At 38.8% G+C, this 13,510-nt stretch overlaps 1 protein-coding gene across 1 annotated transcript; it reads left to right on the forward strand.

Moving 5' to 3' along the window:
- The first annotated feature begins 1,843 nt into the window (after nucleotides 1–1,843).
- Nucleotides 1,844–4,222, forward strand: LOC103896632 (CDC42 small effector protein 2-B). Its single transcript, XM_009276511.1, has 3 exons — nucleotides 1,844–1,986; nucleotides 2,466–2,567; nucleotides 3,108–4,222. The coding sequence occupies exons 1-3, from the start codon at nucleotides 1,933–1,935 to the stop codon at nucleotides 3,180–3,182; spliced, it is 231 nt and encodes a 76-aa protein (XP_009274786.1). The 5' UTR covers nucleotides 1,844–1,932; the 3' UTR covers nucleotides 3,183–4,222.
- Nucleotides 4,223–13,510: the final 9,288 nt, after the last annotated feature.

Below are 13,510 nucleotides of genomic sequence, written 5' to 3' on the forward strand. Positions count from 1 at the left end.
AAGCACACAACAGACTTCTGCAGCACCTTACAGAGCGAAGGAACCGTCGCAGGGTATGGGATCACAGTGAAGCTTTCTTGCTTAGCAATCGGGATTAATTATAACCCAGGAACATGAACTGTAAACGCGCTGGAGTTGCCAAGACGGGAGCTGGCTGTGTGCCAGAGCTTGAATGAGGACGTACCGTCCCGTCAGGATTCCCTGGGAGCAGCAGGTAACACCCAGGTACGCACGGAGCCCCGCGGAGGTAGATGGCCAAATGCTGGGGGGTACAGCGGGGGGAGAGTGGGCGTTCAACTGTTATTTTGGGCTGGGGATGTTTCTCTATCTAATTTGATGCTCGCCTCAGTCAATCTGCTTTCAAAATAGGTTATTAGTGTACAGTGACACACTTTATGATTTTTAAGGCAATCTTAGCTTTGATACAGTCTCCTTAACATGAAATAAACCCAAAAAATCTCCAGCTAATGTGAAGCGTAGGCAAAAGCTTCGGCTTCTGCGTGTTCTTATGGTTGTGTGGGCCACTGTCCCCTCTTTGCTGCAGCCAAACAAGGCATCAGTGGTGATAAAGACCGTTGTGAGAGGATGAAGTGAGGTGAAAAATGATAATTGAGCCAGATAATGAGTTGTATTAAAACCACCCAGGATAAAATGGAATAATATATGACACATTCTGCAATAATGTATCATATAGGCCACCTAAAGCTGAGGCAAACGTAACAAATGCTTTGAAAGATAAATGGCAGAAATTTAAAAGATCTGCTTGAAGTGTGAGAAGGGATGAAGTGTAAGAAAATCACAAAGGTGAAAGAAATGGATGTGCTAATTACATCATTGTGGGACGACATAAGAAATGCCTGTGAAGGGGGAAGCTTGTGCTGTTTGGTTGTGAAGACTTCAGTGGGGGTTCAGAAAGGCCGAATTGATGAAGTTGTAACTTCTGTTGACCTGTAAGCTTTAAAAAAACCCCAACACCTTCTCTATAAATTAACATGTTATAATACTGTTTTAATGATCTGGGGTATGAAAAAGTTGATATGAAAGGCTACTCTATAGTCTTGGGTTCGATTTGAAGGAAGATATTTAAAGAAAAAAAAAGTTAGTAACCATAAAAAGCTGGTTTTATTATCATAGCTTCAGGGCACTTAAAGTCAGTGAGTTTCCTGGTCGTGTCCCCAGTTCAGGAGTGCTGTGTTAATAGTTTCATACATTCTGGGAAGCTCTAGGCTCTGTCTGATGAATGCTTTCTGTTGCTGATATACAAAGCTCTTTTTTTCTCTTTTAAGGGCTTTTTGGAGTTGTAGAATACTCTTTACTCTGAGCTTTTCTGTGTCTAAGAAGCGTAACTATATCAGACATAAGAAGGAAACTTTCTTTTGCACCTGTTTGTAAATGTTAAGCATCCAATCTGTTGTGTTTCAAAGCTGTTTTCTTTTGAAATACTAAATAGTTCATAAGCATTGGCTAGCTCTGCTTACAGTCGGATCACAGACTGTTAAACGAGACCTGACTTAATTCTAGCATTGCTTTTATTACACTTCTGTAAAGAAACCAGAACTTATACTACTGTCTGCCTGGGAGTAAATGTGCAGAGCTCTTAACCCTGCTTTCTGACATGAACATACTGATTTTAAATTGATGCTACTCTTCTGTCCAGGTACGTTTAAGAATTTTACAGTCTTGTTTTAGTTTTCTGAAATGTCTATTGCTCAATAACTGTTACAAGACTTTGATATATTTTAGTATAAGCTTAAATAATAATCTCCTTGCAGGTGTACTCATCAGATGCTTTCTGTGATCTTTACCAGCAAATCTGCACAAGCAATTTCTTCCTAAACACGCTTTAGGAACTGCATCTTGGTCCTCGAACTGCTTTAACTCCCAGAGAAATAATTACACTTAACAAGAACTTATTACCTACTGAAAAATATAATGACTGAATTCCTGGTTTGTTTTAATTGGTGCAATGGTGAACAGCCCCAGCCGGTAGGTAGATGCACAACCACCACCCTTTATCAGATCTGAAATTTTGTCTTTCAGTTATGTGGAAAACACTTTCATTGTCATGTTGTTTCGATTAGTTTGGGCTGAGTAACACAACAGCAAAATACAGACCTGTTAAACTATGTTTAAACTATGTGTGTTTTGCCAGAAACTTTGCCCATACGACTGTTTGCAGTTCTCAGGCCCTAACTTTCCAATGTTAAAGGAAGTTTTTGCTAAAATTCACTTAGCAGTAATACAGTAATAAAAGTGACTTTAACCCTGTCTTACTGCAAACAGTCTGAAACTCCAGCCCAGTTGCCATGAGGAGTCATTAGGGGTCAGTACTGACTGTCTTTTTTTTTTTTGGCAGTTTGTTTTTTTTTTTTTTTTTTTTTTTTTTTTAAACTCAGCTGCTTGTTTCTGTCTGAAAGCTGCTCACATTTTCTGAATAGAGACCTAAGATATCTTCTTTCTTACAGAAGAGGCGTCGGAGACTGGACCGGAATATGATAGGAGAACCAATGAACTTTGTACACACTGCACATGTTGGGGCAAGAGAGATGAGTAGTGACTATTCCTCAGTAAGTGCGCACCTCTTTCGTAAGCAGAAATCTGCACTCAGTAACCTGGAGGGCAGGTAGCTAATAAAATACTAGATGATTGTGAGAGAGATAGAAATCTGACTCTTTTTTTTTTTTCATCAATAGAATAGCATCAGAACAGAACTGTCCTTTGGTTTGTAAACATAAGATACTGTGGAAGATATATTCCGCAAGAAGTGCTTATTTCCCCAGTATCTTTACATATGATGAGAACCTTTTGGATAAGGATTCCGTGGATGCACTTGATACTAGGTCCAGATAACACATCACCCTGAAGTCAAAGCTGTGCCAGGGTGAGGGATGTAAGAATAAGTGGATTTTGGATAGCAAGACCCATCTCGTGCACTGACTTAAAGTAGTATTTAACAATTCTGGGTTTAGTTGTTATTTCTCCCTACTACCATTGGGACCCAGCCCTGTAAACATACGGCTCACTTGCCTCTTCAAATTGATGCTTTTAATAATTGCTCTGGCAACCAGACTTTATAAGATGCGTGTTCTAATAAACTTTTCTTCTAGGCTGTATCAATTCAGGACCACATGAAGTCTAAAGGTGGCTATACAAATGGCACTTCTGCAACTGTCGAGATATAGGAAACCGAGAAGGCTGAAATCTGCTCTGTCTTATGAGGACCCCCTGGACTGAGCTTCCATATTCTCAAAAACCTCTTTATCGTGGAGTAGGGAGAGTACTTGAATTATAAATAGGTCAGTGCAAGCTTTGGTGTTCTTTGCATAATAGCTTCTGAAGGAGTTACTGCAAATTATCCTTAAAATGGTCTGTCATGATAGTGTTGTAGTAGCAACTGTAATTTGTCACTGTGGATGACTTCCTAGCTGTGTCCCAAAAACCTCACGAAGTTGTCTTGTAGGATGGGATTGGAAGTCAGTATGAATTTTCTGGGGTTTTGGTCTCTGTCTCTTTCTCCTGTCAAGAAATGCAGAGGTTGATTTAATTGGAAGATATCACATGTTTGCACTTCTTACGTGGGCCAAACTGAATTGCTAAGTAGGATCTCGTAGCCTGTAATGTAACTTTAGACCTGTTTTTTAGATGGCTTACAACCTAATGCATAAATCTACTGAGCTGTACTTTGGTATTTTTTTTAATGTCTTTTGGTGGTGAACAAACTCTAACGTAATATAGTTAGCTGAGTGTGCAAACCCCAGTGAAACGTCTGCCTTGCTGTGATAATGCTTTTGTAGCTAAAAATGGAGGTTTTGCAAACATACCCGCTCTCGAACGAGGCTTAGAAAAACAAGACATTTCTCTCAATTACTGGGCTGCCTCCCTTCCATGCATGCAGTAGTGTGACTGACAGGCATTACTACAACAGAGCTAATAATATGTACCGGATAACCTCGAGCGGTGCTACAGTATGCTCACAACTGTGTGTTAATTTTGCATGACTACTATTGAATTTTAAACTAAACAGATCTAAGGTCACTCTCTCTGTTACCTATCTGTTACAATAACTACACAGGACTTCAAGGGGTATCTCACTTGTCTTTCTGGCTCCTTAATTTCGAGAGGTGGTTTTTGTTTTGTTTTTTAGATAAACTAAATTTTTTCTTGCATGTGGTTTAAATAGGAAGTATGGTTTAAGTGATACAGCCATGTGAAGGACAGAAACTTAAAGAATATTGTGAAAACTTGCAGGAGAATATTAAATGGAAACAGTGTCTTGCAGAGTTCCAGCACTTCATAAATACGGATGTTTAGCCATACCCAAACTACAGTTTATCACTCAGTTGTTATTCATCTTTCTATTAAGCGACATGACAAAACTGCTGAAGTAGAGCTAGGTTTTTCTTTTACCCAATCACTGACAACTGTTCCCCAGCCTAAAATTCTGAATGACTACCGGTGCAGAAACTTAGGAAATCTGCTTGCTGTCATGGGATTAACTAAATACAAGTGTTAAAATTGCTGCCATATCAGCACCAGTTATGCTGGAAGTCAGTGGAACTCCCTCCTTCTTGCTCTAGGCGTAAGATCAGTTATGAACTTTTTTCTATTTAAAAAACCATCTAGCTGGCAAATCTTTTAACTTGTATGATTCTGTTTGTGGATTGTGATACTTCTTAAATCTAGGTTGCTGGCTTTGCTGAATTGTTAGGCTGCCTTTTCTGAATATACCGAATTGTTAGGCTGTCTTTTCTGAATATACTAGGGAACTTAAAACATGAAAGGTAGCCCTGTGTTTCTGTATGCATTCAAAAAAAACCTCCCCCCCTTCCTATATTTCATCTTTAAGGGCCAAAGAGGAAGAGAGAATGTTACTTTCTGTAACAGTCAACAGCTGATCATAACATTCTGCAATGACATAAGAGAAATGTAATATCCATGACTTGCTAGATCCTTACTCTTGAATTAGAATACACGCCAAATTTTAATATATTTTAAAATTAGCATGAGTTAGCTGTACATTTAGCTTTTTAAAGTCTTTCATATTTCTGTCTTCTAACTTCAGATTTATTCCAACAGCCTACTTAAGATACGGAGTTCAAAGAAGCTAAATCCTGTATACTGTTGAGGAAGCGTAAAGTGGCCAAGTTGTTTTAAAGAATAGATTCTAATTCGTCTGCTATTAAATTGAGTTCATGCATTCATTGGTCCATACCTGCCCAGAAAAATTAGTGGTAGGGTAGCTGTCATGAAGAAAATTGGTTGTATTTTGTTAACGCTGTAAGAAAACAAATTGAACAGGAGTTAGTATTTCCTGAAGACCCATTCAGTATGTTTAAGATTAGTGGTGTATGTGTAACTAGAAATAAAGGAGTTGGTGATCATGTCAGTTCTTCTCTCTAAAAATAAATCAACAGAGAATTATCTTATTAAACCCTTATTTATAGAAAAATCCTAGTTTTCATTATGTAAGCGAAGTAGCACTGTCTGGTGTAAAACTAACCTATTTTCATCAGACTATATAGTATTATATAGGACCATATTAAAGTGTCACACCATTAAAAAGAAATGTTTTGCTATTGTGTTATAGGTGCCATTACTTTTAAAATCTAAACAAATGTAAAAGCATGCTTTAGGACTTAGGTATTTTTTTTGTTGTATATTTAGAAACTTTATCTAGCTGTAATCTGTCATGTAACTCAGTATAAATCTATCTTGGTTATAATAAATCTGTTGAACTAGGCATTTGCGCTCTTTTCATATTGTGGAAAGTCTTCATGCTTTCTCTCCACTGAAAACCTGTTGGTCAAGTGGATGGGTCACAATGGCTTGAACTTTTATTGCACAAAATCAAATTTCTCCACTAGAGAGCACAATTTTACATCGTCTTTTCTGTCTGCTTTATGCAAGCACTCCATTGTGGGGTTTTTTTTGTTTGTTTGGTGGCTTTTGAGCTTGACTGGAATAAAATACAGCAAATAAGACCAAAGGATCAAACTCTTTAATCTACACTATAGGCTGTGAAGACCTCGTATCAATACAATGTGGCAATGAAACATTACTGCTCTGCCTTGATGGCATTTTATGGTTTCTTTCTGTAGTCAGAAGTAAAATGACTTGCCAGCGGAGCAGGATCAAGTCTTTTATGTGTAGTCCGGCAGTGCTGTATCTGTTTTATTCCTTTTTAAAAAGGAAAAAAAAAAAAGTCGTGGGGGGAGTAACTTATTTTAAATACTGTCTTATCCCTTGATGTCTCTGCTAGGCTTTACCGACTATCCCATAATGCTGCATAAACCCGCAGTCAGTACATAGAAAAGGTATTTGGCTTTTTCACAACCTAATATGTCTTTTTACCTCCTGCAGAGCAGCTTTATAACAATTACGTGGTGTCATGCTATGTTCCAAGTTAGCCTGTAATATGATAACTTGCAGTGCTATTCCTTTGTATGTTCTTGCCATATTGGACTATCAGGTGCTTCTGTAGCTTCCACTCTGTATAGACAAAAAAATTTTGAGAGATTAATAAATACCCTTAATCTTACTGTGCCAGCAAGAACAAGCACGATTTGACAATGCTAAATTCCATGGAGGTATGTTCATGAAATTCATTATATGTTACTAAATACAGTAACACTGGGGAAAAAAAAATAATCAAATCTGTCAGTGGAAGATGATCACATGGCTGCTCTTGATTGTGTTTGGATTTACTTTGCTATCGGCACTGTGACACTGCCATAAAAACCCAACAGCTGAAGGTAAGAACAATCTTGTCTGCCTCTCGTAATCACTGTGGAGATAGATGAGATGAACTACAGGAAGAAAACAGCGCTGTGTTACAGAGGTGTCAAAAAGATCTCCTCTGGTGAGTGGGCTCTGTAAGGCTTCCAGATACTTTGTGGTTCTGCAGACTCGGTTAGTCAAGAACCTCAGGCAGTTGTTTAAAGCACTGTACTATGAAATCATTCAGATCAAGTTAGGCGCCCCTGGAATAGGAGGTAGAAGCTAGATCTTCCTTCCTAGCATTTGTATCTTCTTTTCTCAGGAAAACGAATTCTTCAATGGGACTGATTAAAAAGAGTATTTGCAGTACTCTGGTTTACTAGGTTATGCTTCTACTTTATGGCTCCTGAAGGTAGACTTTCCATTCTAAAATCTGTAAGACAGGTGAATCGCACACGAAGTGTTAATATCAAAAGTGTGGAGGCCTCAAAGAAAAAAAATTCTGGTTCATTAGATTGCAGATTGGCTTCAGGGCAGAAAACAAAGACTAACCATAAATAGAATGTTTTTCGAAAAACAAGACTGCTTGGAATAAATATTTCTTATTGATGTATTTTTAAAAAGTGGAGACTTGCATTTTTAACTCCTTGCAATTGTAGTACCACTCTTACTATGTACCTTTCTGTCTTAATACAGGGGTTGGATCAACAAAGTTTAGACCCAAAGTAGCAGTTAATGCTTGAAATTCAAAATTTTAGATGCTTACCTCTACAGCTGAAGTCCCTGTGCGCCTAAGGAGGTGCTCTAAGTGGTTGGTGCTTGGGCTTCCGCAAACTGCCCTTTCTTCATACACAGTAATTGGTCTGGCACACAAGGCCCAGCTTACTTCCATCGGTGGTTTTCCTGTTGATATTCATGTGGTTACGGTGTATATGTAGAAGGTTTCTTAGTCCTGTACAGTATAGGTCCTCCCTAGGAACTGGCCTGTTTCCTCAACAGAGGAAAACCTTGAGCTGTGGAGTTACTGAAACTTACCACCACATGCAGCTCTGAGCCAGTTTCGTACTTTACTATGTGAAAGCATAAAGTCTCCTTGTTATTGCTTAATTCTTCATACTCCAGGGAAGGTGGTCAGAGAGGCTAACAGGCTGATCGGGAACTACAGAAAAATTAGATGTACAAGTGAGGCAGGTTTAGAAGCCGTGGAGAGGCGATGTGGTATATGTTTATGAGGAGCGAGCAGGGAGCAGAACATGTTAACGTTTGTTATCTGCAATGCACAGGACAGCTTTGTTGATATCAATTGGAAAATACTCGTAATGTGTGCATAATTGGTATATGGAGGAAATTGGGCACTTAAATGCATGACTAAGCTGGGACTTTGAGACACAGATTGCCCATGTAACTTTAATGGATGGTAGTATCCTCTTCCTGCAGTGGCTTACAAAGCTTTTTTCAGAAAGTACGAAGCCACCCAGAAAGCCAGCTTTGGTTTCAGCAGTTGCAGACTGACGGCACATATATGTGTGGAAGACGAGACGGTGCCTTTCCTCCCCGCCCCCCCGATGAACATGAGGTTGCAGATGTTCTAAATGCTGAGGCCTGCTGCATCCAATGCTACCTCCATGGAACACAGAAAAAATAAATAAAACTTAGAGTTTATACAAAATAGCAGTAGTAAAAGGGTATTTGCCTTCAGTCCACCGTGCTGCCAAAACTTCAGGGAAATGAACTAGATCCATCTGATATTCAGCTGCCAGGTGTTGGGATAGTATGGATTGGTTGGAACTGAAAGGTCGTGAAGACTTCCTTGTGCCTGAGGAGGTTTGAGTGATGTTCTCCTGGCCTCCGCAGGCTGAGATGCCAGGAGGTCACCATGGCTACACCAGATGTCCATTAAGACCTCTTTCTTCCGATGCTATGTAGAGAAAGGAAACACGAAAGAAAATAGTGAAAGCACTTTGAGTAGGCGGGGACGTTACTAGTATGTGTTCTTGTGCCAAAAAAGCTCCCACCTTGAGGTGCTTGATACTGAAGTAGGACTGCTGTCTTCACCTGGGAACTGATAGATGAGCAAACTCAAGTTACAATGAAAAACTGTGCCCTTTCAGGGAGAGTGGGGTGTGCAAGGGCACCCATGGCATGGTACGCGTTGGACTCCGCATCGCCTAAACCCAGCCCTGACTGGCTTATCAAGCGTGGCAGTATAGCTACCGAACGCCTTGCGGTTGTCACTTGTTCCATACATCCTGTTTCTGTGCATCCCGTTAGCGTGACCAAAATCCTAAAATGTTACCCAAAAACGTAGTTCAAATGGGAGGCAGTTCTCTTAACCTAGTTTTAATCCCATTTAGAAGAGAGTAGTAACAGATGGACAAGAACAACAACTCTGAGGTGTCTGTTGAGGCCTCTACAGTAAATTACTCATGAAATCAAGGCCATAAAGCTGAATTGAAACTACTTTACTCAATGAACCTTTTTGGTTATTTATTTTTGTTATTAAAACAATGTACATGGGAAGAATATTCTCTTTAGAACAAATTTTAAGTTTCCTCTGATATTTGCATATAAATCCAAACTGAACAAAATCAAGGTTATTATTACTAAGGGCCCACCCTAATTCAGGGGCGAAAAAAAAAGTTGAATTATGTCTTTCACTGTTTTAATATATATGTTTTAATATATATTTATTTTTGTTATTAAAACAATGTACATGGGAAGAATATTCTCTTTAGAACAAATTTTAAGTTTCCTCTGATATTTGCATATAAATCCAAACTGAACAAAATCAAGGTTATTATTACTAAGGGCCCACCCTAATTCAGGGGCGAAAAAAAAAGTTGAATTATGTCTTTCACTGTTTTAATATATATGTTTTAATATATATGTATATATTTAGACCTTCATCTTAAGTAATGTGGAAGGAAATAATCCATTCTTTTAAACTGAAATTAGTATGATTGCTCTGGCTTACTGAAAGTTAAAAAAAAAAATTGGACTTAAAATTTACATTTAAACTACTGAGAGAGAATTTGGTGTGCTTTTAAAGCTGACATTGGCCTGTACAAGTGGATGACTAACTAATTTCAGATTCTTCATCAAAGAGCTAGAAAAAGTATTTGGTTACAGGATTTTTTTTTTTTTTTATAGTGTATTTACATGCATCTGATCTTGCTGGTGCTTAAGAAAGACATGTACATTTTACGTGACTTACCTGAGCTGAGTCTAAAGGTGAATGAAGACTATACTGATAACGAGTAACTAATCTCTTCACGGTGAGCTGTCTGAAATTGAGGATTCGTAGATCAGGCAAAAGAATGGCACTTATTCTAGACAGAAATCTATTTTTAGAAAATGGATCTAATGTATGTAAGTCTGAAAGTCCAGTCTCAACATATGCTGAAGCTGCATATTAATGGTGAAAGCAATATGCCTTTAAATGCAGTTACCCAGGTTTACCCCTGCAGTCTCTACCACCGGGAAATACTAAAACCTGGCTCAATACCTTTGAGGGCGTGATACAAGTTTGAAAATACAATTCAAAAGTAGGGTGTACGGTCCTTCATTAATGCGTACTAATGTGACCTTGCTGCATAATGGCGTACGAGGAAGGCTTTCACTGGTTTCTTTCAACTACTTTGAACATCACCTTTGAAAATGCATTTGAATTGGCTGTTCTCTCCACTGCATAATATCCAGTGAACTAAGGTGTCTCTTGCTTGCATATTGGCATTTACTGGTGTTCCGATAAGGCTGTTAGTACACGGGGAAAAGTTGCTAGACGTGTTTGTATTAATAAATAATTCTTAAATACCAGTCTTTCTATGTTTTGGATCATTTTCTTCCCAGGTCCCATCGGGTTGTTGCACATGTCCTCACCTTTGCCGTGTGCGCGTGTCTCACAGAGACGGCAGGTTTCCGTAACAACGTTCCCCGTGTCGCTTTAATCAAGAGGTTTCACGGTGTTATCTTGCTGTCTTGTTCCAGGCTCCAGCCAAAAAGCCGTGAAAATATGAAGCACTGAAAGAGACACCTTATAGGATGGGGTAAAATTTTCTTTGGTTAAGCCACTTCCTTTCCCTTGTCACCTGCTTTATCCTGCCCTATTACTCTACAGCCCACTAAATTTCTTAGAAATATATTTACATTCAGTATTTGGGTCAGTGTTCTCTCTTAGTTCTTAGAAATCAATACAACATATTAAAAATTCCTTCATCCCTTTGAAGCTTGTGTATTGATTAATGAACCCCAAATCCACTCTTTACTGATTTTTTTGTATGACATAACTGTTTAGTAAGCAGTCTAGTCTCTTTTACAATCTTTAAAAATTATGCAATATGCTTTCTCTTAAATACCTAATGCTGTTAGCCACCCTTCCAAATCTGCCTACCTAACAAGGCAACTATTTTCTGTTTATGGTATTTTATGCGAAATTGAAGAGAATTACGCAGTAATTCAAAGTTAAGCTAATGGAAGAGCAAATTTAATTGGATAAGGAGATATAGGGAAAGGAACAGAAAAGGCAGATTGGTTGGAATAAGTTTACTCAAAAGCCGAGAGGTTGATAAATATGAAAAAACCATAAAGTAGCACTTAATGCAATGGGAGAGTCAGGAGAACGGCCTTGGAATGGAAGATGTTTTGGATGTCTTTCCTTGTGAGTCAAATAATTTGTGTTTAGAAGTGTGCCTATGTGGTGGAAAACAGGCAGGAGGAAGGAATTCATTATCCCTTTGAAAAGGATTTCAATATATGTATAATATTAGTCAAGCAGTTTCTTTTCTGTGCTAATGGTTATTTACTTTCAGTTTTCACTTTCTAACGAACGTGCTCAAAGCCTACATTAAACGTCTCTGTTCCTTAACACTTTGAAATGCTTTAGGAATGCCTGAGCTGAGTTACAGAATTTATTTCATGTTGATGTTTTGGTTGGCAAAGGGATTTTTTTGAGTGGTGTTTCTCTTCTTTTCTCTGATGGAAATAATTATGGTGGTATAGAAAGGATGCAATTCTTGGTGTGGATTATTAGTATCTTACACTGATTATGAGTAGAAGCGGTGTTGTTCATTCCAAATAAGGAATTTCACGTTTAAAACTGGGGAAAAAAAAATCTTTTGGGCTTTGAAGTCATTCTTCAGGCTCCGAATGTCTCTATAACCTAGTTTTCTTCTGCCTGGGATTGGAAATAACATATATGAATAAAATCTAGTTTTTCTCATAGTGCTGAAATTTGAGAGTAGATCATCTCATTTTAGTTTTGGTTACACATTAAAGCTAATGGTAAAAATTAGGGACTACTTAAGTTGCCAATAAAGATTACCTAAGAAGTTTTTATTGATGTCCTGAATGTGAGCTGCCCATGTCCCGAGCTAACAGCAGGGCTCTTCAGCGCAGGTATTTCCAACCTGCACAGTCCTGCTGGACTGCAGGGAATGTGTTTAATGTAAGAGACGTTTACACAATATCTTTAAACATGCATCAAGGCAGGGGAGATCAAACCAAACCTATACTTTAAGTAAAAAGAAATTGTGCTCCTAGTATTTCTCCTCAGCCCACTTTTTTTTTTTCAGCTGCAGACAGAATAAAAACTGCTGTGCTTTCCTGGGGAACGCAAGGAGAGAGATTAGTGTTTGGTAGGGCAGGACACCCCGTGGAATCTGATCCTGTGAGCGGCTACGCACTTGCAATTCAAGTTAAACACTTCTTCCATGCCTGAAATACACTGTCATGTACGTATCCTTAGCTCTTTACAGATCACAGAATTGATAGATTTATTGAAGTAATCTGTATTAATCTGTCATACAGATCTTGTTACATTGAGAAGAAGAGACAGTAGTTGGCGTAAAGTGTCATGGTTACTCTGACAACAGCACCAAAATAGAAACACACAGATGGACAATGTACTAGCTGGTTTTTTTAAACACCAATTCTGCATAGAATATGAATTATTAGCTGTGTCATGGTGTGCCGTTATCTTTCACTGTTTAAGCACATTAAATTGTTAAACACACTTTTGCAGCCTAGCAAATCTACAAGATGCATAAGCCTGTTCTGCTGCTGATATAAAGATGAATTGCAGCTTGTCACTGGGGGGAAAAAAAGCTTGCCTGTTACCATCAAAATATTTGTATTGATCAAAACACTACTTATTTACAGGTAGGTAAATGTTATTTGGATTTTTACAGCAACAGAACAGCTTACTGAAAATTTGCCATAATGCAGTGGGAAATGTTCTCTGTAGATGTTTTACATGGCTTTGTCCTTAAATGCACACAGAGGGAAAACCACGCATGGAGGAACCTCCTTCCTCAGTAGTAACAACTAATAACCACTTCTTTATGAGCAACTCAAGCAAGCGGGTTACCCACTTAAGGCTTTGATTTACTAATGCCGGACTGCAGCTCAACTCTCATCCTCTTGCCTCTCCCTGTTCCCTCACGCCTTGGCCGTCTTGCTCATGGCCACATCCCCTCCTTTCTCCATTATCTTTGCCTCTTCCACATCCCTGCCACGCTGGCCCTGCGGCAGGCCCGGCCTTTCGGGAAGGGGCAGGAGGAGACAGTTGTACCAGTGCTTGAAAATCTCCTGTGAAAGATGTTGCACAACTTCCTTAGACTGAAACAGCTCTGTGATTTACCAGCTATCTCCTTCCTGCAAATCATTGCTGGCTCTTTCATCTGGTGCATAGAATCATTGAGGTTGGAAAAGACCTCTAAGATCATCGAGTCCAACCATCGACCCAACACCACCACCCACTAAACCATGTCCCTAAGTGCCTCATCTACTCGTCTTT

The sequence above is a fragment of the Aptenodytes forsteri genome, unplaced genomic scaffold, assembly GCF_000699145.1.
Source record: "Aptenodytes forsteri isolate BGI_AS27 unplaced genomic scaffold, ASM69914v1 Scaffold1, whole genome shotgun sequence".
NCBI lineage: Eukaryota > Metazoa > Chordata > Aves > Sphenisciformes > Spheniscidae > Aptenodytes > Aptenodytes forsteri.